The sequence below is a fragment of the Rana temporaria genome, chromosome 4, assembly GCF_905171775.1.
Source record: "Rana temporaria chromosome 4, aRanTem1.1, whole genome shotgun sequence".
Classification (NCBI taxonomy): domain Eukaryota; kingdom Metazoa; phylum Chordata; class Amphibia; order Anura; family Ranidae; genus Rana; species Rana temporaria.
The window spans coordinates 260,440,518-260,467,677 of NC_053492.1; the positions used below are offsets into that span (position 1 = coordinate 260,440,518).

General features: G+C 40.4%; 1 protein-coding gene across 2 annotated transcripts in view; it reads right to left on the reverse strand.

The window, feature by feature from the left end:
- The window catches only part of ATG5 (autophagy related 5), a 247,334-nt gene that overhangs the window by 131,115 nt on the left and 89,059 nt on the right, over window positions 1-27,160 (reverse strand). Inside the window, exons 6-7 of one of the 2 annotated variants that reach the window (XM_040350179.1) lie at window positions 15,260-15,354; window positions 12,256-12,476 (exon numbers count right to left, since the gene is read on the reverse strand). In XM_040350179.1, coding sequence (XP_040206113.1) covers window positions 12,351-12,476; window positions 15,260-15,354 — 221 coding nt within the window. In that variant the 3' untranslated portion in view covers window positions 12,256-12,350. Of the gene's footprint in view, window positions 1-12,255; window positions 12,477-15,259; window positions 15,355-27,160 lie in introns of those variants that run through there. The other variant, XM_040350178.1, reaches the window with a different exon arrangement.

Here is a 27,160-nt window from a genome sequence, read left to right on the forward strand (position 1 = left end):
TTATAGCGATCAGTGCTATAAAAATGCATTGGATTACTATAAAAATGCCACTAACAGTGAAGGGGTTAACACTAGGGGGCGGGGAAGGGGTTAAGTATGTCCCTGGGTGTGTTCTAACTGTAGGGGGGTGGCCTCACTAGGGGAAATCACTGATCTTCTGTTCATACATTGTATGAACAGAGGATCAGCATTTCCCCCCCTGACAGGACCGGGAGCTGTGTGTTTACACACACAGCTCCCGGTCCCCGCTCTGTAACGAGCAATCGCGTGTGCCCGGCGGCGATTGCGCCCGCCGGGCACGCGCACGGGAGCTAGTGGCCTGCGAGAGAGTCGACGTAGAGCTACGGGCTCTCGCACAGGAGAGCCAACCTGCCGCCGTAGAATGACGGCGGCAGGTCGGCAAGTAGTTAAAGCACAGTTTAATTAACTTAAAGCGGTTGTAAACCCTCCTATCTTTTTCAGCCAAGGAAGCTGCCATCTTGGCCTTTGTTCAATCTTCAACTGCCATGAAGCTGCACATGTGATCAGTTATGACACCAGCCATTGGATGGTTTGACAGTTTGGTTGAGAGCACAACCAATGTGCAGTTAGCATTCCCGGCATGCCGGGAATGTTAACAGTTTTTTTAAGTGTTACATCGATGGGTTTACAACCACTTTAAAACTTAAAGTGGTTGTAAATCCTATTAAAAAAAAAAACCTGCAAAACAAAGGCATAATGAATTACTTGAGCATCGAAGCGCCCCCCCCCCTTCCATCGGCGACATATCTCCCGGGGGTTACTTCCAGGTATCACGGCTCCGGCGCTGTGATTATGACATCACTCCCGCACATTGCATTGCCATTGCTTCAGTTTGCTTTAGTGCGCATGTGCGATGACATCGGTACATGCAGGGGACAGGGGATATTTTCTTAAACCGTGCAGGTTTAGGAGATGTCCTGGGTAGCTACAGGTAAGCCTTATTATAGGCTTACCTGTAGCATAATGTGGTTGTAAAGGGTTTACAACCACTTTAAACAAAACACCATGCATGGGCTTATATACACAATGGGTAAAATAAGTATTGAACACGTCGTCATTTTTCTAGGTAAATATATTTCTTAAGGTGCTATTGACATTAAATATTTACCACGTCGGTAACAACCCATGCAATCCATACATACAGAGATACCAAAACAAATAAGTTCAGAAATTAAAGTGTTACAAAACCCACAACAGTAAAATCAGTCTGTATATGCAGAAAAGCATGCTTGTTATACTCACTGTGAAACCTAAGGGGTTAATCCTCTGCATTGTGTAAAAAAGGCTGCTTGATTTTGTCTCCTTCAACCGTCTCCAATTTATCTCCTGATATTTATAGAGCTAGGGGACAAGCTGAACATGCTCAGTTTGGTGTGTATTACTTTTTTTTTTTTGTTCTTGTGAGAGTGCATGTGATCAGCACAGGGCCAAATAGCAATGTCCAGACAGAAGGTGGTCAGGTGTCCTGCATTCTCAAAAATCTATTGGTAGAATAAAAAAACTCCTCCTACAAGCTTTAACCAAACAAACACTCATAGAAGTCACAAGGCTGCTATATACTGCTGATGATAAAAGGTATTTAGCAGTTTATATTTACTAAAATAATAGCATTTCCATGCTCTGTGTACTGTGGAAGATCAGATATAGGGTACTGGGTTTAGTAACACTTTACCACTTGCCAAATGATGTCTTTAGCATAGTCGGATAATTCTGGAAGGTTGTACAATGACGTCCTCCCCAAACAGCGCTCCTTGCATGAACACACCAGAGTGTCAATGCTCGCCTGGTTCTCGGGACCAGTCACGTCATGGGTTGGGGTAAAGGGCCAATACCAGCAGGCCTTTACCACGTGATCACTCCATCCAATGATGGAGCGATCACTGTCAACAAATCGGAGTCATGTCCGGTTCTTTCCTCACACCGATTGTATGAGCAGAGGAGGGAGAAGCTGCAGCGTGAGGCAGCTAGATATTTTTTTTCATATATTGCAAGTGCCCAGCAGTGCCACATCTGTGCCCCATCGGTCCACATCTGTGCCACAGCAGTGCTCTACTGTGCCCCATCGGTGCACATCTGTGCCACAGCAGTACCACATCTGTGCCCAGCAGTGCTCTACAGTGCCCCATATGTCCCCCATCAGTGCTCTACAATGCTCCATCAGTGCACATCTGTCCCCGTCAGTGCCCCATCAGTGCTCTACAGCGCCCCATCACTTTTCTACTGTGCCCGATGAGTGCAAATCTGTGCCTCTTCTGTAACCCATCAGTGCACATCTGTGCTCTACAGTGCTCTACATTGCCAAATCAGTGCCCATTAGTGCCAACACAGTGCATTCTCATCAGCGCCCATCAGTAAGTAGAAAAATGCATTTTCATTTTCTTTCCACATATTCCAAAAACTTTTGGAAAAAAATGACATATTCAAAAGACTCATTATGCCTCATAGAATATATGTTGGGGTGTTTTCTTTCCAAAATGGGGTCATTTTGTGGGCGGTTTCATTGTCCTGGTGCTCCAGGGCCTTCAAAAGTGTGATAGGTTGTCAGGAAATTATGTGAAATTATGTGTAATTTATGTCCCTAGAATGCCTGACGGTGCTCCTTGTATGTTGGGCCTCTGCATGTGGCCAGGCTGTGTAAATTCTCACACATGTGGTATCACCATAGAAGTAGCAGAATGTGTTTTGGGGTGTAGTTTTAAGTATGCATATGCCATGTGAGAGAATTAATCTGTTAATATGACAATTTTGTGAAAAAAACTCACCATGCCTCTTACCAAATACATTAGGAATGTGTACTTTCAAAAAAGGGGTTATTTGGGGGGTATTTGTACTTTCCTGGCTTGTTAGTGTCTCAAGAAATGAGATAGGCCATCGATACATCAGGTGTGATCAAATTTCAGTGACTGGCACCTTAGCTTGTAGACTCTATAACTTTCACAAAGACCAAATAATATACACTGATTTGGGTTCTTTTTAACAAAGATATGTACCCGTATAAATTTGACATGCGATTTGCCAGCAATGGCACCGTCCTAATCGCACCGATTTCAAAAAGTGTTTCTGTACTACTTTTTGCGATTTTGGCACAAAACTGCACAGATGTCTCTGTAATCGCGGGCAAAATCAGGACTGACAAGCGGGAGTGAAATCGTGCGATTTCAGCTGAACTCGCACGGCTTCATTCCGCAGCCCAGTGTGAACCTGGGTTCAAAGCGTGACAACACAAAAAAATGAAAATTGGCCTGGTTAGAAAGGGATTTAAGTGCCCAGTGGGCAAGTGGTTAATTTATGTGTAATAAAATGGAATGTTACAGAGAAAAAGTATTAAAAACGCTAACTGAAATGTATTTAATACTTTGAACAAAATCCTTTGTTGGTAAAGACAGCTTCAAGATGTCTCTTGTATGAAGAAACTAGTCACATTGCTCAGGTGTGATTTTGGCCCATTCATTCACACAGTCTTCAAATCTTGAAGGTTCGGTGGGCCTCTTCTATGAACTCTGATCTTTACTTCTTTTCAAAGGTTTTCTATTGGATTTAAGTTAGGTGATTGGCTGGGCCATTCTAGCAGCTTTATTTTCTTTCTTTGAAACCAATTGAGAGTTTGTGTTTGGGATCATTGTCTTGCTGAAATGTCCACCTTCGTTTTCATTTTCATCATCCTGGTAGATGGCAGCAGATTTTTATCAAGAATGTATTTTTTCTATTCATCCTTCCTTCAATGACATGAAGTTTGCCAGTATCGTATGCTGAAAAACAGCCCCACATTATGATGTTCCCACTCCCAAACTTCACTGTTGGTATGGTGTTTTTGGGGTGATGCTCAGTGCCAATTGACCTCCAATTTCACAGGCTTGTCTTGCACCTGCTACTTCCAGGTCATTCTGAATCTCTCCACAAGTGGTCCTTGGCTCTTGGAAAACTCTTCTAATAATTATAATTATTATTACTCTATCAGAAATCTTGTGAGGAGCACCTGGTCGTGGCCAGTTTATGGTGAAATTATGTTCTTTCCACTTCCAGATTATGGCCCTAACCAATGGCCTAAAAAAAGGTGACTACATACCCACATTTCACAAGAAAAGAAACATCTCATTATGGGTAAAAGCAAAGAGCTCTCTCAAGACCTTATTGTTGCAAAACATACTGATGCCATTGGTTAAAGAAGGATTTCTAAACTTCTGAATGTTCCAGTGAGCACTGTTGGGGCCATAATCCAAAAGTTGAAAGGACAGAAGAGTTGTTCATGAGCCAAGGAGCACTTGTGGAGAGCTTCAGAAAGACCTGGAATTAGCAGGTCTAATTGGTTCAAAGAAAACCAGAAGTAATGCACTCAACCGCCATGGCCTGCATGCACGTTCACCACCCAAGACTGAATTGAATTCTTTGGATGCCATAATACACACCATGTTTGGAGGTCAACATTCCATTTTATTACCCATAACTTAATTTATTAATGTATTTGTTTTGGTTTCTTTGTATGTATGGATTGCATGGGTTAACAACAACATTTGTTGAAAATTTTAAATGTACACTGAAGAGCCGGCACCACTGACCATGGTCATATGATATTATTAAAGATTTAAGACTGAATTTCCAGTGATGCCGCCTCTTCAGTGTACATTCATGGTTTGTTTCGGGATGTGGGAGGGACATCCTAAGCGAAAGCACCTGGACTAGGTGTGTCACCGTCCATCCCAGCATTTGGCTTTTTCTGTTTAGAGCGGTGTGGTTTTGTGTTGCATGTGTTGAAAATTTAATGTAAGTAGCGCCTTTAAAAATATATTTACCTAGAAAAATGGTGACATGTTCAATACTTATTTTACCTTATTTTACCCAGCACAGCCAGAAAACTGACTACACTGGGAAGGATGTACTATTAATGCCTTGCTTCTGCAATTTGAAATAGGAAATATTGGGGTAACATAAACATTAAAGAGGAAGTAAACACCCCTTGTTTGTTTGTACCTAAAGGTAAGCCTATAATAAGTAACTTGCACCATTTAGGAGATATTTACTCTATCTTTACATCATCGATGCATGCGCTCTGAAGGAACGGCCACCCATGCCATTTGTTCAGGGCCTGTGCCGTGACCATATGGCTCCCTTGCGCATACGCGTGAGTGACGTAATCGCGGCTCCGTTCAATCACAGCGCCAGAGCCCGCGAACTTGTAAGAAACACAGAGGAAGATGTGCCATGTCAGCAGTGTGCTGTTTCTTCAGGGCCTGTGCCATTACCAGTGTTGTGCATTTCTTCAGGGCCTGTGCCGTGACCGGTGGCTCCCTTGCGCATGCACAGGGAGTGATGTCATTGTGGCTCCGGTCAATCGCAGCGCCAGAGCCTATGAACCCGGAATAAACACAGGGGAAGATGTTGGCCATGTCAGCGGCACCGCTGCAGGTCTTTGTTCTAAGGTAAGTATTTCATGATGAGCTAGTACGATGTATACTAGCTCATTATGCCTTTGTGTTGCTTTTTTTGGGGGGGGGGGCGGGTTTCTTCACGGGGGGTTTACAACCTCTTTAATTAATAAACATGGTTATTTTACGGTTTTCCAGGAAAACCACTAATTCTCATTTGTTCATCATTAATACAGGGGTTTTATTTTACAGCACCATCATAAAAAAGCTGGCCTCTCATCGGTGTGTTAGTGTCAGGTTATTGGGGTAATGTTCAAAACATGAATAGAGAGTAAAGATTATATAATCTATCTATCCTTTCTTGGGACCTCAGCTCGCAGTATTCCATTTGTTTAGGTGACAGAAAGATGTACATTATACTAATTTAATATCATGTTGGGAAGCGCATTTTTTCTTGACACCTAAACTAATACTGTGAGCAGAGGTCCCAATAAAAGACTGTCGCTTGGGGATGTACCATACACAGTTGAGCACCACTTATAAAGAGAACCGTTTTTAACCACTTGACCACTGGGCACCTAAACCCCCTTTCTAACAAGACCAATTTTCAGCTTTCGGTGCTCTCACATTTTGAATGACAATTACTCAGTCATACAACACTGTACTCATATGAAATACTTGTCCTTTTTTTCACACAAATAGAGCTTTCTTTTGGTGATATTTAATCACTGTTGTGTTTTTTATTTTTTGCGTTATAAAAGAAAAAAGACTGGAAATTCTGTAAAAACATGAATTTTTCTTGGTTTCTGTTATAAAATTTTGCAAATTAATAATTTTTCTTCATACGGCTACATATCTTTGGTAAAAAGAACCCAAATCAGTGTATACTATTTGGTCTTCCTGAACATTATAGCGTCTACAAGCTAAGGTGCCAATCACTGAAACCCCCACCCCCCATGAAGTATTGACGGCCCATCTCATCTCTTGAGACCCTAACATGCCAGAAAAGTACAAATACCCCCCAAATGACCACTTTTTGGAAAGAAGACATTTCAAGGTATTTAGAAAGAGGCAATGTGTGTTTTTTGAAGTTGTCATTTTTTTCCCACAATTCTTTGCAAAATCAAGATGTTTATTTATTTTTTTCCCCCAAAATTGTCATATTAGCAGGTTATTTCTCACACACAGCATATGCATACCACAAAATACACCCCAAAACACATTTTGCTATTACTTCTGAGTATGGTGATACCACATGTGTGAGACTTTTACACAGCGTGGCCACATACAGAGGCCCAACATGCAGGGAGCACCTTCAGGCTCTTCTGGAGCACCCAGCCAATTCGAAAATCATAAATGATGTAAAAACCATCATTTATTTGCTAGAAAATTACATAGAACCCCAAAACATTATATATGTTTTTTTTAGCAAAGATCCTAGAGAATACAATGGCGGTCTTGCATGGTATTTGCGCAGCAATTTTTCGAACGCTTTTTTGGGGGGAAAAACAGTTTTGTGCTTAAAAAACAAACAAACAGTAAAGTTAGCCCAATCTGATTTACATAATGTGAAAGATGAAGTTACGCCGAGTAAATAGATACCCAACATGTCACCCTTCAAAATTGTACACGCTCATGGAATGGCGCCAAACATCGCTACTTAAAAATCACCATAGTCGACGCTTTAATTTTTTTTTACTGGGGCCAAAATTATTGCTATGGCTCTAACATTCGCAGCGATATTTCACATGTGTGGTTTGAACACTGTTTTCATATGTGGGCGGGACTTACGTATGCGTTTGATTCTGCATGTGAGCACACGGGGACAGGTGCGCTTTAAAAAAAAATGATTGTTCATTTTACTTTATTTATATTAGTTTGACACTTTTTCCCCCAAAAATATTTTTTTTTATCACTTTTATTCCTATTACAAGGAAAGTAAACATCCCTTGTAATAGGAATATGGCATGATAGGTCCTCTTTACAGTGAGATATGGCGTCAATCAGACCCCACATCTCACCTCTAGGCTGGGAAGCCCGAAATAAAATAAACTATCCTGACTTCGATCGTATTGGTGAGTCGGTAGAAGCATCGTAGAGCGGCGGGACAGCTGCTCTGATCATTCTTATGGTATAGGGAATCGCCGGCCGAAAAGGCTGATATCTTAATGATGCCTGATGCTGCAGGCATCATTCGGATATCCCCGCACAAAGTCAAGGACGTCATATGACGGCCGGCAGTCGTGAAGTGGTTAAAACGCATTTTTTTTAACACAAAGTTGTCCTTTTTTACAATATTTCTAACACACAGTATGTACATACCAAAAATGAAACCCCAAAATAGATTCTCCTCCTCCTCCTGAGTACGGCGATACCACGTATAAGACTTCCACAGCCTGGCCACATACAGAGGCCGAGTACAGCAGAGTATGGCTGAGCATGGCTAAGTATGGCTGGGTATCGCGAGTATAGCTGGGTATCGCAGAGTATGGCCGGGTATCGCAGAGTATGGCCGGGTATCGCAGAGTATGGCCGGGTATCGCAGAGTATGGCCGGGTATCGCAGAGTATGGCCGGGTATCGCAGAGTATAGCCGGGTATCGCAGAGTATAGCCGGGTATCGCAGAGTATGGCCGGGTATCGCAAAGTATGGCCGGGTATTGCAAAGTATGGCCGGGTATTGCAGAGTATGGCCGGATATTGCAGAGTATGGCCGGGTATTGCAGAGTATGGCCAGGTATTGCAGAGTATGGCCGGGTATTGCAGAGTATGGCAGGGTATTGCAGAGTATGGCAGGGTATAGGACGGTCGGCAAGTGGTTAAATAAGACGACTCAGGGTGCATGGTTACAACATATAATTTATGGGTGGCGCTTCTACTACAATCAGAAAGCATGGCTTCAGAGTCGTTATAAAAATTAGGACATTTGGAGTCCCAAAAAGACCCCAATTATTATTGCTTTGCCACCAGTTTGAATAAAATTATATAATATACCAAAACTCAAATAATTGTGGAAACCCATTTGAAGTCCCAATCCACAGGCTGTGTAGATAAACATATGTTGTTAAAACCTGACACATAACTGGCTGCAGCCACTATATTTTCCTTTGTTCTTGATGTATTTATCAGGGCTACTATGTAACAAATTGTTCACCTTGATATGCTTGCTGTACAATACACCCTTAGTGCATGACTTGTGATCTCAGGTTTATTCTTCCTCAAGCTCAATAATAAGGCACATTCTCCACTCTTCACTAGACCACAGACACTCCACACACCTGGACCAATACTGAGAAAACGACTAAACATTGAAACTATGTAGTGATAATACACAATGGATACAATTTTGTTCAACCTAAAATACCCAATACCATTAGAACTGAAAGATTTTTACACCTGGCCATGCAAATAAACACATGCTTCATTTCTACAAGTCAGTATTTTCAACTACCGGTATATTTTAAATCAGAAAAGCCATAAACTGTTCATGCAAAAAACTGCAATAATAAATAATGCGCCCTGCATGGCCATTTTTAGCTCATGTATAAAACCCAACCACATATTCAATCTACTAATAAAAAACAAGTTTATAAGTGAGAAATAAACATTTTGAAAAGTGCAACTTGTTCAAGTACATTCTTGTTACACCTATGAGATTACCGGCAGTGCAGTTATGCCCTCTTCAGGTATAAATACCTTACTGCATCAGACAGCGTAAACAATCAACTATGATCTACTAATGAGCAGAAAAAGCATCAGGGCAAATATAAAATAGTAAAAGCTGTATCAGAACAATGTATGAACAATTCATGGTGCTAATAATGTACCTGAACCCCTGTACATAAAAAATAAAACAAAGCTTAAAAAAAAAAAAGAATAATTAGCCATGCCCAACAGTTTTTTTTTATTGTGGTAAGAAAAGTAACCAATTCTTAGATTGGGTGTTCTGTGTTACTACAGTACTACTACTATATTAAATTGCATAAGTCCTTCCTTACATGAATATGTAGGGAAACACATTGATGCCCGGCAGAAGGTGCATGCTCAACAAGGAAGGCATACTGTATTTACAGGAAGAAAATAGCATACCCCTTGGTGGCATACGTTGGGGCTTATACAACCCAGGGAAGATCAGTAAAGGCCCATATATTTTGTCACAAAGAAAGCAGTGCATAATATGTATAGAAAACACCAATACAAATATTTATATCAGTAAAATCACAAAGTCTCTATGACTAATAGGGTTCCAAATACCCAAATAAAATGTTATCATCAAGATGGTCGTGCCTCCTTTTATTTTGGTAAAGTAGAGAAGTGTAAAACCTCTGTCCATTTATTTATTTATTTACAGTGTGTGTGTGCACGCGTGCGCGCAATCTGTAGATATTTCTCTTCACTTTCTCTAAAGAAATATATCTCTGAATGGATGCGGTGGAAAGCAAGAGGTTACCACCCCACCTCATCCAATCATCCAATCAGAAAATGCCTTGCATTAATTGAGAAAATGCATTTTTGGAATGGTGCCCGTGTTTGCTTTTTGGACTCTGAAGCACGTGTGTTCATTGTAATGAATGGGCGAAAATGCAAGGAGGAAAGCAGTCACATACACTCCTGTGAAAGTTTTAGGCAGGTGTGAAAATGCTGTAAATATTCAGAAATAGAAGTATTAATGGTTTATTTTTATCAATTAGCAAAATGGAAAGTAAATGAACAGAAGAGAAATCCAAATCAAATCAATATTTGGTGTGACCACTCTTTTCTTTCAAAACAGCGTGAATTCTTCTAGGTACACTTGCCCACTGTTTTTGAAAGAACTCAGCAGGTAGGTTGTTCTAAACACCTTGGAGGCTGCCTAAAATCCTTTTGTCTCTTCATGTGATCCCAGACAATCTACATGATGTCAAGATCAGGATTCTGTGGGGGCCAAACCTCACTTCCAGGACTCCTTATTCTTTACACTGAATATAGTTCCTAATGACACTGGCTGTATGTTTGGGATTGATGTCCTGCTGCAGAATAAATTTGGGGCCAATCACATGCCTCCCTGATGTTATGGCATGATAGATACGTATCTGCCTGTATATCTCAGCATTGCAATCTCCAACTCCATTTGCAGAAATGCAGCACTAAACCTGCAAGGAACCTCTACCATGCTTCACTGTTGCCTGAAGACACATATTATTGTACTGCTCTCCAGCCCTTCGGCAAACAAACTGCCTCCTGCTACAGCCAAATATTTTACATTTTGACTCTTCAGTCCGGAGCACCTACTGCCATTTTTCTGCACCCCAGTTCTTCTGTTTTCCTGCAAAGTAAAGTCGCTTAGCTTTGTTTCCACATCGGAGGTATGACTTTTTGGCTGCAATTCTCCCAGGAAGACAACTTCTGACCGGACTTCTCTGGACATTAGATGAGTGTACCTGGGTCCCACTGGTTTTTGCCAGTTTTGTGCTGATGTCACTGTAGAACATCTTCTGATGTCAAAGGGAAGTAAGCATGATAGGTCTTTCATCTTCTGCTTTAAGTTTCCCTGGCCGATCACTGCATCTATGGTTCTTCATCATGCCTGTTTCTTTGTGCTTCTTCCAAATAGCTTGAACAGCACATCTTGAAACCCCAGTCTGCTTTGAAATCTATACCTGGGGAGGCTTTGCTAATGCAGTATAAGTACATTATGTCTTGTTGCTATGCTCAGTCTTGCCATGGTATATGACCCATGACATAAAACGGTCTTCTGCAACCTCACCTTAGCAGTACAGTTTGGCTGTTCCTCACCCAGTTTTTAGCTTTCTACACAGCCATTTCAGTTAATGACAGTGTTTCAAACTACATATTTAATTGATGATCATTGACACCTGCTTGGTATAATTGGTTAATCATACACCTGACTCCAATTCTACAAAATGTTGACTTGTCAAAGTGTGCATGTGTAAGAATTGAAGCTGGTTTGAAGCCAAAATGTTATAAATTAATAACGTAATAAATAAAAACAATTAAAATATATATTTTTTAAAAGCACTTACTTCACAAAATTTCTTCACATGCCTAACATTTTTGAACAGTATTGTATCTTTGAGGAAATAATGTCATATGAATGTATTCTTCCCACATCTTGGGGTGTTTTTATGCATAAAAACACAAAACACCTCCCCACTCTGGTCTACATGAATTACATTAAATTTATGAGCTACATGAATTACAATCTCATGGGGCCTAAACACTGTGGTGTCCTTTGGAAAATCGATAGTGTTATTGTTTCTCAGTAATAAATGGAGCAGCTTTTAAAACACAAATTAAATCTAGATGCTGCATTCAGTGGAATAAATGTATTATTAAGGTATACTGAATTATTATTATTTTGACTGAGGTGGATCCAGTGATACAATGCTCAAAAAAGAGGGTGAAAAGAAAAAAAACATTATTGATAAATGCCTTTACGTCTACCAAGGTATCTAGACAGACCATTTTATTAAGTGGTTTACGACTATGCACAAAATAGAGTCGGTTGGTGAGGGAAAAAAAGCACAAATTATTTCCAAATAATAGTTTTAAGGCTCAATAACGCGGTCTGGCAACTGCTTATACATCAGGTAACATTCATGGTAATAGCTGTAATTTCCGTTCCCAATTAATCATTAGTTTCACAATGACTAGTTATTTTTACGTTAAGCATTTGTGTCAAACTTATATTTAAAGTCCTCATCCCCTTGCCTAAGGAACACACGTTAGCATAATTGGGTACCAAGTCTACAACTGTTGAGAATTTATATATCACAGGCTCATGTAGTTTGGGTTTATTGAAATCTGTAGGTAAACCATTTAAAAAAGGAACATTCAACATTTTTGGTAAAAAAAAAAAAGACATAAGCAGGGAAATAAAAAGGGGTTTACTTTTGTATCTGCGGATAAACGGTTTTACAATCTAAAAATCCAAGTGGCAGCAAATCAATCATCTGTTCCTGTTATTCTAAAGTCTTGGAAGGCAGCAGAAAGGCTTTGATTCACCCACAACCTGGTGTAATTTGCCCATTTCAAGGGGAAATTTGAATGGGATATCCAACACATTTTGAATAGAATCTTTCTTTTCCAGCAACTGGAAAAGAATTGGACAGGAATGACCAGACTTCGAAAATGAATATGGTGTGTTTTTTTTTTAAAGTTCAGGGCATTTCCAATAAAGAACCCAAAAATAAAAATCGACACAAAAGCTGTTCATAAATCAAAAAAAAATAAAAAAAATGTATAACTTGAGGGTTTTTGCATACACAAGGCAGAGATAGAGCATATATTTTAAGTGAATCTCTGCATAAACTGGTCTTCATAGTAGTTCTGTCAGTAGATGAAGTACATAGGGCATAGTTGTAGAGCAAGCATATAATGCAGGAAGGCTGCGTATTTAGCCAAGGAAGTTACATCATAATAAAAATTAACAGTTTGTATCCATTATTTCAGATTGTATCAGGTTAGTGTAAACTGTGCTCATTTTAAGCATGTCAGGCACAATCACAACTGCAAAGGAGATGTATATATGCTGCAAACAAACCACAGCTAAAATATCATTCTCATATCACTGAGCAATGAAGCACTTGAGGCACATGTAGTTTCTCAGTCATTCTGAAGAAACTTGTAATTAAGCCACACTGTGTTCACCGTTTCAATAGATGTCAAAATTTGTGTTCATATATACTGATGCATAACTTACAGAGCAATCAAAGCAAGCATACATATAGCAAGCAGGACAAAAGCGAAGTCAAGCAAATTGCATTGCAATATATGGTCACTGCTTTTTGTCCATTATATCAATACTGGAATGCAATACTGGCCACAGATGGTTCAAATGTGGGCCGATTCTAGGTGAGCACATTCATGCTCACATAGAACACAATAGCAGGGCAGTCATAAAGATAGCTTATAATTAACTGATCAGAAAGGTTTCACAGGCATAAACATCCTTCCTCAAGCCTCAGCTTGTGCTGTATATACATTTTCTACTAACGGGACTAATTTAAAAACACTAGTATACAGGGATCTACAGTGGGGATCGAAAGTTTGGGCACCCCGGGTAAAAATTTGTATTAATGTGCATAACAAAGCCAAGGAAAGATGGAGAAAATCACCAAAAGGCATCAAATTACAGATTAGACATTCTTATATGAAAAAATAATACAAAAAAAAGTTAGATTTTAGTTCCATCATTTACACTTTCAAAATTACAGAAAACAAAAAAATGGCGTCTGCAAAAGTTTGGGCACCCTGCAGAATTTATAGCATGCACTGCCCCCTTTGCAAAGCTGAGACCTGCCAGTGTCATGGATTGTTCTCAATCATCGTCTTAGAAAACCAGGTGATGTCAATCTCAAAGGTTTTAAATGCCCAGACTCATCTGACCTTGCCCCAACAATCAGCACCATGGGTGCTTCTAAGCAGTTGTCTAGAAAACTGAAACTGAAAATAGTTGACGCTCACAAAGCTGGAGAAGGCTATAAGAAGATAGCAAAGCGTTTTCAGATGTCAATATCCTCTGTTCGGGATGTAATTAAGAAATAGCAGTCATCAGGAACAGTGGAAGTTAAAGCAAGATCTGGAAGACCAAGAAAAATCAGACAGAAAAGATCGCAGGATTGTGAGAAAAGCAATTCAAAACCCACGTTTGACTGCACGATCCCTCCAGAAAGATCTGGCAGACACTGGAGTTGTGGTACACTATTCTACTATAAAGAGATACTTGTACAAATATGGTCTTCATGGAAGAGTCATCAGAAGAAAACCTCTTCTACGTCCTCGCCACAAAAATCAGCACTTGAACTTTGCAAATGAACATATAGACAAGCCTGATGCATTTTGGAAACAAGTTCTGTGGACCGATGAGGTTAAAATAGAACTTTTTGGCCGGAATGAGCAAAGGTACGTTTGGAGAAGAAAGGGCACAGAATTTAATGAAAAGAACCTCTCTGTCCAACTGTTAAGCTTGGGTGTGGATCAATCATGCTTTGGGGTTGTATTGCAGCCAGTGGCACAGGGAACATTTCACGAGTAGAAGGAAAAATGGATTCAACACAATTTCAGCAAATTTTGGATGGTAACTTGATGTCATCTGTGAAAAAGCTGAAGTTAAAGAGAGGATGGCTTCTACAAATGGATAATGATTCTAAACACACCTCAAAATCCACGGGGGATTACATCAAGAGGTGAAAACTGAAGGTTTTGCCATGGCCTTCACAATCTCCTGACCTCAACATAATTGAAAATCTATGGACAGACCTTAAAAGAGCAGTGCGTGACAGACAGCCCAGAAATCTCAAAGAACTGGAAGACTTTTGTAAGGAAGAATGGGCAAAGATACCTCAAACAAGAATTGAAAGACTATTGGCTGGCTACAAAAAGCGTTTACAAGCTGTGATACTTGCCAAAGGGGGCAGTACAAGATATTAACTCTGCAGGGTGCCCAAACTTTTGCAGATGCCATTTTTTTTTTCTGTAATTTTGAAAGTGTAAATGATGGAAGTAAAATCTAACTTTGTTTGACATATTATAAGAATGTCTAATCTGTAATTTGATGCCTTTGAGATTGTTTCATCTTTCCTTGGCTTCGTTATGCACATTAATAAATTTTTTTACCTGGGGTGCCCAAACTCTATCAAAGCAATGAGGGCTGATGTAATTAGAGACCTTTCCTTTTAATCCTTCTTTGTTTTAAACTCTTTCTGGGAAGTCCAAGAATTTTAATTTTTTTTTGGGGGGGGGGGGGATAATTATTATTTGTAGAAGAACTTTTTGCCTTTTTATCTTTGTTTTTAGGAAATGCCCCGAAGCTTCCCTTTAAAAACAAATCCCCTTATAAATCACAATTAAAATGTTGTTTTAATTACTACTTACCAGGTATATCCGAAAAGGTATGTAACGGAATCCCCCTTCTTCTGTGGAATACTCCATAAGCTTTCGGTTTATGGCCCAAAATTGGTCAAATTTATCTAGAAGAACAAATTAATTAATAAAGTTACGTTTCTGAACAGAACTTACTGAGAATTAAGCTTACATGCAGAACATCAAGTAGGACTCCAGTCAAAACATTTTGCTTGTGTGATTAAATGAGAAAGAGTTAAAAGTGGAAGACTTAGAACCTCTGTCAGAGAGAATCAGCCTCCTTCCTATCAGGACTTATTGAAAGAAAGTAAGGAGAAATCACCCCAGTCGGGACAAAAGCTGGGATTTCCACTTTGGCTTCGGAAGAATGTTAAAAATACAGCTATTAGTGCTCAATTGTAAATCCCCCTTTATGACTGTAAGGGAGCTTAGAAGTGCCTGATCCAGAGGGATTCATTTAAGGGCTCCCCCAGAAGCAGCTACTCCCAAACCAACATGTCAACGTGGAGAGGACATAATCTTTAAAATATGTAGAAGAAAAGGGAGCATCGGCAGCAGCTTTCATATACAGGGGCTATATTCTCACTTTGTTAAATGACTGTAAAGTTTGAGGAATAGCAAACTAGCTTAGTATGGAGCAGTAGCACATTCCACTCCCGGATGTTAGCTGCTGGCCCCATCTGGATTTCCCCAGTAAAACTTCCTTTTAGCAGTATTCAAGATTCAGTCACAAGGGTTTTAATAATCTACCTTAATTTCAACAACAGGATGGCAGACAGATTTTTAGAGGTGTCCTATTCCTGAAGAAGGAACTGGGTTACTATTCTAAAACGCACCAAAACAAAGGTGGATTACTAGAATTTTACATCTAATATTTAGTTGTTCGCAGCTGATCCAAAACCCATGTGACCAACTGGAGTGGATCATGCTAATGCTACAAAATAAGCATGTTTAAGTATGTCTCAGCAGCCATCTAACAAGGTGAGAACACGCTGCTCTTAGAGGAACTCCCCTTTCTTTTATATATTTTTTAAAAATATAGCCTTGCGTCAGATGAAGATCCCTTTCTTGAATGGTAAATAACACTCACTATAAGTTCAACAAAAAAAAAAATCTCCAATCTGCAATTACGTAATAAATAAAAAAAAAAGTTTACCTCCTCCTAAAATGAGGACTCCTAATAGTACAACCAGGACACATTTTAATAGTTCACCCATTTACCAAAGACTATATAGTTATGTTCTCTTATCAAAAAAACTGAACCTATGGTAATATTACGGTAAATAGGATTTCTGTACCGACTAAAAAATCCTTTTCTTGGAAGCCAGTGCAAAATAACTTCCTCTTCTACCCAACATTCTGCTATTTGTAGCAAGCAGTACCAGAACAATGATCTAAAACACAGAAGGGTGGACTGTGTTTTTCATTGAGGGGCACAAGAACAAAATTTCTTCCAACTGAGGGGTGGGCAACATGGCAAAGTTAACATGCCCAACAAAAAAAGAGAACTGGGGACGACTTGCAGCTCAAAGGCCGCTTAAAGAGCCAACTCCTACATTTGACAATGGATGAGGCTGAACCCCCTGCCTGATAGGGAAACCTGTCAACATGTCCATATGGAAGACACACAGAATCAACCTGATGTCCAAGAACAAAATGACTCCACACAGAGGAGAAAACTAAACTATGGAACAAACTAAGAGCTGGTCAACCAGAACCCACGAAAACAGGTGAAACAATAACACTTGAAATGGATAAGAAGAGAAGTCTTTGCTCAAATCCAAACAGCTTACACATTTATAGCACATCATGTGCTAAAAGGGTGTGACCCAACATAAACACTAAAACACAGTTGGCCAGCTTCAACAATACAGTTGAGTACACCCCCTCACATTTTTGTAAATATTTTATTATATATTTTCATGTGACAACACTGAAGAAATTACACTTTGCTACAATGTAAAGGAGTGTACAGCTTGTATAACAGTATAAATTTGCTGTCCCTCAAAGTAACCCAACACACAGCCATAAATGTGTAAACCGCTGGCAACAAAAGTGAGAATGTCCAAATTGGGTCCAATTAGCCATTTTCCGTCCCCGATGTCATGTGACTTGTTAGTGTTACAAGGTCTCAGGTGTGAATGGGGAGCAGGTGTGTTAAAATTTGGTGTTATTGCTCACACTCACTCATACTGGTCACTGGAAGTTCAACATGGCACCCCATGGCAAAGAACTCTTGAAGGATCGAAAAAAAAAAAGAATTGTTGCTCTATATAAAGATGGCATAGGCTATAAGAACATTGCCAAGACCCTGAAACCGAGTTGCAGCACAGTGACCAAGACCATATGGCAGTTTAACAGGACAGGTTCCACTCAGAACATGCCTCGTCATGGTCGACCAAAGGAGTTGAGTTCACATGCTCAGCGTCATATCCAGAGGTTGTCATTGGGAAATAGACATACGAGTGCTGCCAGCATTGCTGCAGAGAATGAAGGGGTGGGGGGTCAGCCTGTCAGTGCTCAGACCATATACCGCACACTGCATCAAATTGGTATGCATGGCTGTCGTCCCAGAAGGAAGCCTCTTCTAAAGATGATGCACAAGAAAGCCTGCAAACAGTTTGCTGAAGACAAGCAGTTTAAGAACATGGATTACTGGAACTATGTCCTGTTGTCTGATGAGACCAAGATAAACTTATTTGAATCAGAATGTGTCAAGCGTGTGTCGGCAACCATGGGGGGGGGGTACAAAGACAAGTGTGTCTTGCCTACAGTTAAGCATGGTGGTGGGAGTGTCATGGTATGGGGCTGCATGAGAGCTGCAGGCACTGGGAAGCTACAGTTCATTGAGGGAACCATGAATGTCAACATGTACTGTGACATACTGAGGCCAAGCATGAACCCCTCCCTTCGGAGACTGGGCCACAGAGCAGTATTGCAACATGATAACGACCCAAAACACACACCTCCAAGATGACCGCTGCCTTGCTATAGAAGCTGAGGGTAAAGGTGATGGACTGGTCAAGCATGTCTCCAGACTTAAACCCTATTGAGCATCTGTGGGGCATCCTCAAATGGAAGGTGGGGAGCGCAAGGCCTCTAACATCCACCAGCTCCATGATGTCGCCATGAAGGAGTGGAAGAGGACTCCAGTGGCAACCTGTGTAGATCTGGTGAACTCCCTGCCCAACAGGGTTAAGACAGTGATGGAAAACAATGGTGGCTACATAAAATATTGACACTTTGGGCCAAATTTGGAAATCTTCACTTAGGGGTGTACTCACTTTTGTTGCCAGTGGTTTAGACATTAATGGCCATGTGTTGAGTTATTTTGAGGGGACAGAAAATTTACACTGTTATACAAGCTGTACACTCACTACTTTACACTGTAGCAAAGTGTCATTTCTTCAGTGTTGTCACATGAAAAGATATAATAAAATATTTACAAAAACGTGAGGGGTGTACTCACTTTCGTGAACCAAGAATCCCTGTTTGTGTTCAAACGTTTTCTAGAAATATGTAAGTGTATATAACAATATGCAGAAGATTATCTAGCAATGCCCCAAAGTCCAAAGATGGTCGATAAGGGTATATAAGGAGAGTCTGCTCCACATGCCTATCTTTGACCTTATCAAAACCGAACAGAAGCGAATATCCTTTATTTTCATGTGCCAAACTATAGCTAAAGTCTGGAGACAGCCTTCTCTGAACATAAAGGTAAAGCAGCAGATTATGGGTACTATGATTCACAAAAAATCCACTTCTATAATACTCATTACTTGAAAATATGGACCCTGTGGTTAGTATAACTGCAATCTCAACCTGGATGCATCCAGTGGGGTCTCCACTGTTGAACAAATTCCCTCTCAAAGGAGAACCACTTCAATACACTCTCAGGCAGAGCCCGGAAAACGTTAGGGTACTTCCAGCTTGCACAGAGGAATACATAAAAAAATAAATTGGGTGTAGTGGAAAGGTCTTCGCTGCTGTACGGGCACTAAAAAACCCAAGGCTGGAAACAGTGGGCTGATCCTCCATATGTATAGTAGTGCAAACTGCATCATTAAGAGCAGAATTGGTCTTTTTTTTATTTCAAGGTACCAACAGGACACTGTGGGGACTTTGAGTTTAAGTCAGAGAGCATTACTATGACGAGAACCAGGGCAATTTCTAAGCCTGTGGAGAGATCAACGATTCACTCTGCAAGGGAAGGCCTGGGGGCTCGCTTAGAACCCCTGTGGTCTGTGTCCATGAGCAATTTGGCGAATTTGACCACAAAATATTGTGCAACTGCAATAGAAGCCCCCAACGACAGGCTAGGAAACTCAGCCTCAGACAACATTGCTAGGGCAGCATGCACTGAGGTAGAGCCTATAATCAAAGGATTACCGAATTGCAGACTTCAGACATAGGTGCCTTTGGAAGATACAGAACCAATGTCTCTACAACCACAGGATACTTTGAGCTGAGGTCACCTGTAGCAGAGGGACAGTCTCCTCCATGTCTAGATACAGACATGTTGTGTGGCAGTGATGCAACTAGGCTCAAGGTATGGAGCAAGGCATTTGGTACTGACAAAGTCAGGCAGCTGGAGGTCAAAAGGCTGGAAGTTACCAATGCTACTGTAGGACAGAAAGAATAAACAGAAGATCAGATTCTATGTGGTTCTTTTGAAAGAGCAGCAGTGGGGTGACACATCCTCTACACTGAATGGTGGGGGGAGAATGCTTAGTGCTTGTGACACTACATCCAGCGGATGACATTTGCATTTGCTTTCTCTGCAATAACCCTTTCCGCTAAAAAAAAATGACAGTAGTGGGAATCTTAAAAGGCGTTTAGCAGAGCAAGTAACACGGAAGCTCCAGCTGATTGACCCACTCAACAGGGTGGATCTTCAGAGACTGGGAAAGTGTTGAGGCAATGTGTGCTTAACCCCTTGATCACCCCCTTTCCTGCCAGTGACATTTATACAGTAATCAATACATTTTATAGCACTGATCGCTGTATACATGTCAATGCTCCCAAAAAAAGTGTCAAAAGTGTCCGATCTGTCCTCCACGCAATGTCGGAGTCCCACTAAAAATTGCCGATTACCGATATTACTAGTAAAAATAAATACAAATTCCACAAACCTATCCCCTAATTTGTAGACACTATACATTTTGTGCAAACCAATCAATATACGCTTATTGATGAAAATAAAATTACAATGAGATTGCAAAGACCCCCAGATGACGTCAACTTTTGACGAAACGTGCGTCGGGAAGGTAGCGTGCTGACGCAAGACGTTTCTTCGTTCCGTGTGGACGGGCGTTTGATAGAGCCGGCCGGCCTTTATCCATTTCTGTTTTTATCCTCAATCCTGTGGATCCGTGTTCGGGAAGTCTCAACATCCATCCCCTCTCATCCCCCTGCGAGAATCATCAAAAGGCCCTGGCTGGGGTTTGCAAGCTTTTTATTGCTTGCCATCCGGTAAGCCTCCATCCTTTTTTATTTAGTGGTGTCGGCCACCACATATGATTTCAACCTATGAATTTTTATTCAATATTGATGAACTTACTTTTAACCATTTCTATTGATACAAAGACTTTACCTTCAATCATGTGTTTTATTCCCCTTTAATTTTGGGGTCTTTGCAATCTCATTGTAATTTTATTTTCATCAATTTTCTTTTCTGATATCAACTGACTGTTTAGTTTAACTTATATTAATAGCGCAACATTTCTTTTTTCCTTACTTGTTTTGTGTTTGTATGACACTGGTGTGTTGCAGCTTAGTTAGTTATTATTTTTTAGTGCCTAAGCGCGGTATTTCTTCTCTTTGTCTTTAATATACGCTTATTGTGGGGTTTTTTTTACCAAAAATATGTAGAATTATTTATATCATCCTAAACTGATGAAGAATTGTATTTTTTTTTTCAGAATTGTCTGCTTATTTTGTTTATAGCGCAAAAAAATAAAAACCGCAGAGGTGATCAAATACCACCAAAAGAAAGCTCTATTTGTGGGGGGAAAGGGACATCAATTTTGTTTGGCTACAAAGTCGCACAACCACACAATTGTCAGTTAAAGCAACGCAGTGCCGTATCGCAAAAAATGGCCTGGTCATTAAGGGGGTAAATCCTTCCGTAAATCCTCCCGGGGGTGAGGTGGTTAAACTTTTCTCAGCAGTTTAAGTTCACCCTTTCTAGACACTAGCAAAAAAACTAAGGCATGCTGAGCATAGTAGGGGTTATTCTGGAATGAATTACAATTTATTTGACAGTGGTCAATCCTCCTGTAGGCAGCAGTATAACCCGGAAGAAGAGAATTTCCTGAACCCCTCAATAGATGAGAAAGAAAGTTTCTGTGAGTTTAAACTGATTGTAAACCCTCACCTTGTAAAACAACCCCTTCAGTTTAAAACAGAAAAGAAATGCAAAGCATTTGTGTAAAGAAAAAGCATTACACCGAGCTTTCCAGTGAAAGGCTGTGCCGGGTGTATGTGTCAGGACAAACCTGATCATTAGAGAAGAGCAGACTGAGTCCCCAGCATAGCTAGAGAATGGACCATGGTGTGTTCTGCCTAGTGTGGTCAGTTTTTAATAGGAAAGTAGAGGGGCTGGCAGGAACGCCAGATATTTCAAACAAAGGAAGCAATACAAAGAGAACAGAGTACTTTTTTATACAAGTACATGGTACACCATGTATATATCAGGAATATGACATTTGGGTTTACATAGTCTTTAAATTTTTTTATCTTCTAGACAGGTTTCATTTTAGTCACAACTGGTAAATATTCTCAGTTATGTGCCTAATTGAGGTCTAAGAGGCATAAACAATAAACTGCTAAAAAAAAACTGTTTGTATTCAGTGATCTCATCTACAGGTGTGTTTTATTTTCATATGCTGCCATGTATTTGTAATAGATCGTTTCAAAAGAGATGAAAAAAAAAGTCTGGACAAAAACTGCACATTAAATATATATAATAAACAAAACTTTAAAAAGTATTATTTCACCAACAATTTACAGGAAGGTGGTAGACCAGGAGACCCAAGCAATGCCATTTACCATCAAAGTCCCTAAGATACAGTGCCTTGAAAAAGTATTCATATCCCTTAAAATTTTCCACATTTTGTCATGTTACAACCAAAAACGTTGGTCTTTGTCACATTGTTCACATATATATTTGTAAAAAAAAAATTAAAAACCATTTATCATTATTAAATTATATCTAACCCTCTGGCAGACAACTTTACTGATTTGGGGGGGGGGGGGGTTATGGACTCACATGCAGCCCCCGACATCACCAAAGGGCTGTACGTAAAATTCTGCTAATATTCATTATCAGAGACAGCAGACGGGATATAGTCAAAAATACTATAGATTGTCAGAGACTGCAGACATAATACAATAGACAGTCAAAGACTGCGGACATGCTGCAGGATACGGTCAGACTGTGAATCTGCTATAATTGGTTATTGGAGACTGGAAACATGGCTGCTAGAAATTGCTATAACAAGGCCATAGGGAAACAGATTGGTGTTTTCAGGGGCCCTGAGGGCAGCACAGTGATCACAGGGCCTTATGGGGTCTGGCTGACCAGTCAAATGTTTTGAGAAAGCAGCATTTAAGCGGGTAAACTAAATGCATGTGCAAGTTTCTCAAGGGCTCACATATGTCTCTCTTCCCGCAAACTCTTGAATATATTGTCGTAAATTTTCAAATGTTTAAATATACCATAACCTATTTAGGTTTGCTGTACTACTAGAAACTGTTTTCCATTACCATGTGTTCCATCAGCTTTTGTGTGACATGTGTATTTTTGCTCACTTTCACCTTCCAATTATAGGTCCTGATTAGCGGGGACACTATATATTTTTATATTTTTAATTAACGCTGAACTCCATGCAGATACTAGAAGACAGTAATAAACGTTAAGTATTTACTGGAAAAAATAATAATAAACAGTATTAAACTAAAGAAGTATGTTGATGCCGAAACAACTAATCAATTAATCGACTAATCTATTATTATATTATTATTTATTATTTTCATAATCGATTAATCGACCAGTTGGTCAACATACAGAATGCATTATTTGTTTACATATCAGGTATTACAGTGCAGCACACATACAGTTCAGTACACCATCCATACATGTCAGTAAGTGCCCAAGAACTTGTGAATGTGTGAGAAGCTATGACTCATGGGACATGTAGTCCTGGGCAGGAAGTGGGTGATTCTACAGTCAGAAGTTCTTTTACCTTGCTATAGGGACACTCTATACTATACTTTTAATTTTGCTACTTGGGCACTCTGAAACCAGGAGGAACCAGAAGCGTCAGTGGGGGGACCCTAGAAGAGGAGGATCAGGGCTGCTTTGTGCATAACAATTACAGAGCATGTAAGTATTACATGTTGGTTGTTTTTAAATAAAAAGAAAACAAGACTTTAAAAACTCTGTTCAGGGAAGATCAGTATCTGAACCCAGAGAAGGTGGAGGCTGATAGACTGGAGGCAATAGAAGGCATTACAATTACATTTAAAAGTAAACTTTTACCAGTATTGTGCATTATATTTATATCTAAGGAAAAAAACTCTCAGCTTTTAGTACTACTTTAATATAAAAGATTAATATCTCCCTTCCACCCTCATATAGCTTCATGTATAAGCCCTAGTTATAATGCCCATATATCCTACTTCTGGGTGTATTTATTAGACTCAAGCGGTGGGTGCGTTTTCAGTAAGTACGCCAGTCCAGAACTGAATTTTTAAGGGCCTGGTGGCCCACTTTTATTTAAAATTACAGAAAAGTTCAAAAGGTATCAGTAGCCCACACAGGGGGTTCCACCATTACTGTATCTTGTATATGCAATACTTTAGCCTCCTGGCTTACATTCTTGCCATGTGGCTGCTTCAGGCCTTTAGCCTAGGCCTTAAGTCTGCTCCTCAGATTAAAAGACTTTCCTGGAGTTAAACTTACTCCTAATCAGCGCCTTGCTGCTTCTATCACCATCTGCCTCCTGCAGACATGCATGCTCTGGCTGCGCCCATGCAGCCTCTGACTCCTCTCAGAGGGATGGGAGTCCACCTGACTCCCATGCACAGACTTCCTGTCTGTTGGGTGGGGCCCTGAGCCATAGTCAGCTCACAACTAAATAGCCCAACATACAGCTGTGCAATCTACAAAATCTGGTATAAACCAGCAATCTATAAAAGGTAGCACAGGGTCCCACCGCCACTATATATATATATATATATATATATATATATATATATATATATATATATATATACACATATATACACACACATATACACAGTCCTGATCAAAAGTTTAAGACCACTTGAAAAATGGCAAAAAATCATATTTTACATTGTTGGATCTTAACAAGGTTCCAAGTAGAGCTTCAACATGCAACAAGAAGAAATGAGAGTGAGACAAAACATTTTTTGAGCATTCAATTAATTGAAAACAACGAATAAACTGAAACAGGCTGTTTTTCAGCTGATCAAAAGTTTAGGACCACACCTCCAAAAAAAAAACTAAACCCCCCCAAAACAGAAATCCAACTTCCAAACATGAACTCAGTAATGAGTAGCTCCGCCGTTATTGTTGTTCACTTCAAAAATGTGTTTGGGCATGCTTGATGCAAGCGTTTCCATGAGGTGAGTGGGAACATTTCTCCAAGTGGTAAAGACAGCCGCACGAACGCCATCTACTGTCTGGAACTGTTGTCCATTTTTGTAAACTTCCCTTGCCATCCATCCCCAAAGGTTCTCAATTGGATCTAGATCAGGGGAATACAGAGGATGGGCCAAAAGAATGATGTTATTCTCCTGGAAGAAGTCCCTTATCCTGCGGGCATTGTGTACTGTAGCGTTGTTCTGTTGAAAAACCCAGTCGTTACCACACAGACGAGGGTCCTCAGTCATGAGGAATGCTCTCTGCAACATCTGGACAGAGCCAGCGGCCGTTTGACGCCCCTGCACTTCCTGAAGCTCCATTGTTCCACTGAAGGAAAAAGCACCCCAGACCATTATGGCGCCCCCTGCGCTGTGGCGCGTAGAAAACATCTCAGGTGGGATCTGCTTGTCATGCCAGTAACGTTGGAAACCATCAGGACCATCAAGGTTACATTTTTTCTCATTAGAGAATAAAACTTTCTTCCACCTTTAAATGTCCCATGTTTGGTGCTCTCTTGCAAAGTCCAAACGAGCAGTTCTGTGGCGTTCAAGGAGACGAGGTTTTTGAAGACGTTTTTTGTTTTTGAAGCCCTTTAGTCTCAGATGTCGTCTGATGGTTATGGGGCTGCAGTCAGCACCAGTAAGGGCCTTAATTTGGGTCGAGGATCGTCCAGTGTCTTGATGAGAGACCCTGCTTATGCAGTTCAGCAACCCGACCACTTTCAAAAAGGGAGAGTTTTTTTGTCTTTGCCATCACAACGTGTGACTACCTGACAGAGAATGACAACGAATGCACAGATTTGGCCTTTTAAAGGCATGTGGTCCTAAACTTTTGATCAGCTGAAAAACAGCCTGTTTCAGTTTATTATTTCCATTTAATTGAATGCTCAAAAAATGTTTTGTCTCGCTCTCATTTCTTCTTGTTGCATGTTGTGAAGCTCTACTTGGAACCTTGTTAAGATCCAACAATGTAAAATATGATTTTTTGCCATTTTTCAAGTGGTCTTAAACTTTTGATCAGGACTGTATATGATATAAACATCACATCATATATTATTACTTTCACGGTTTCACAGTAAAAAATTAACCCCTTATAGCAGCAATTATCTGCACTTTTTGTAAATGGCTCATTTCATTTTTTTAACCCCATTATGACAGGTAATACAAAAAAAGTATGCTGCTGCTACCATGCGTCTTAGTCCTGGTTCACAAAACAGTGCTTTTTTTGTATACACTCAGAGAATATATTTGGAGGAAAAAAAGGGATTTTTAATAACAGCTTACCTGTAAAATCCTTTTCTTGTAGTACATCACGGGACACAGAGCAGCATAGCCATTACACATGGGTTATATAGTGTACCTTCAGGTGATGGACACTGGCACTCTCCGACAGGAAGTTCCCTCCCTATATAACCCCCACCCATAGTGGGAGTACCTCAGTTTTGTAGCAAGCAATGTGTCTCCCAAAGATTCCCCATAAGAGGGGTGGGAGCTCTGTGTCCCGTGATGTACTACAAGAAAAGGATTTTACAGGTAAGCTGTTATTAAAAATCCCTTTTTCTTTATCGTACATCACGGGACACAGAGCAGCATAGCCATTACACATGGGATGTCCCCAAGCAATGCTAAATGAGGGGAGGGAGAGCATCCAGGTAAAGCAAAAAAACAGCGGGTGCCAAAGGACAAGAGGACCTTATACTGCGGCCTGTAGAACCGCCTGCCCGAAGGCTGAATCAGCGTTCCTCCTAACGTCCATTTGATAAAATTTAGCAAACGTATGAACAGATGACCAGGTCGCTGCCCTGCAGACTTGAGCCATAGAGACCTGGTGATACGCTGCCCAAGAGGCGCTCACAGCTCTAGTGGAGTGAGCCTTAACCGACAAAGGCGGGTTTTTCCCTTTTAGGCCATAGGCCTGAATAATCAACTGTCTAATCCATTTGGAAATGGTGGCTTTAGACGCTGCCTGACCCTTCTTGGGTCCTTCTGGCAGAATAAACAAGACGTCAGTCTTGCGAACCTGGGCTGTGGCCTTCAAATAAATCCTAACAGCCCTGACCACATCTAAGGAATGTAGCAATCTCTCCTTCTTTGAAGAAGGTTTAGGAAAAAATGACGGAAGAATCAAGTCCTGATTTAGATGAAAACTAGATACTACTTTCGGAAGAAAGGACGGATGTGGCCGAAGAACGACCCTGTCCTTATGTAGTACTAAATAGGGTGCCTTACACGACAAGGCTGCCA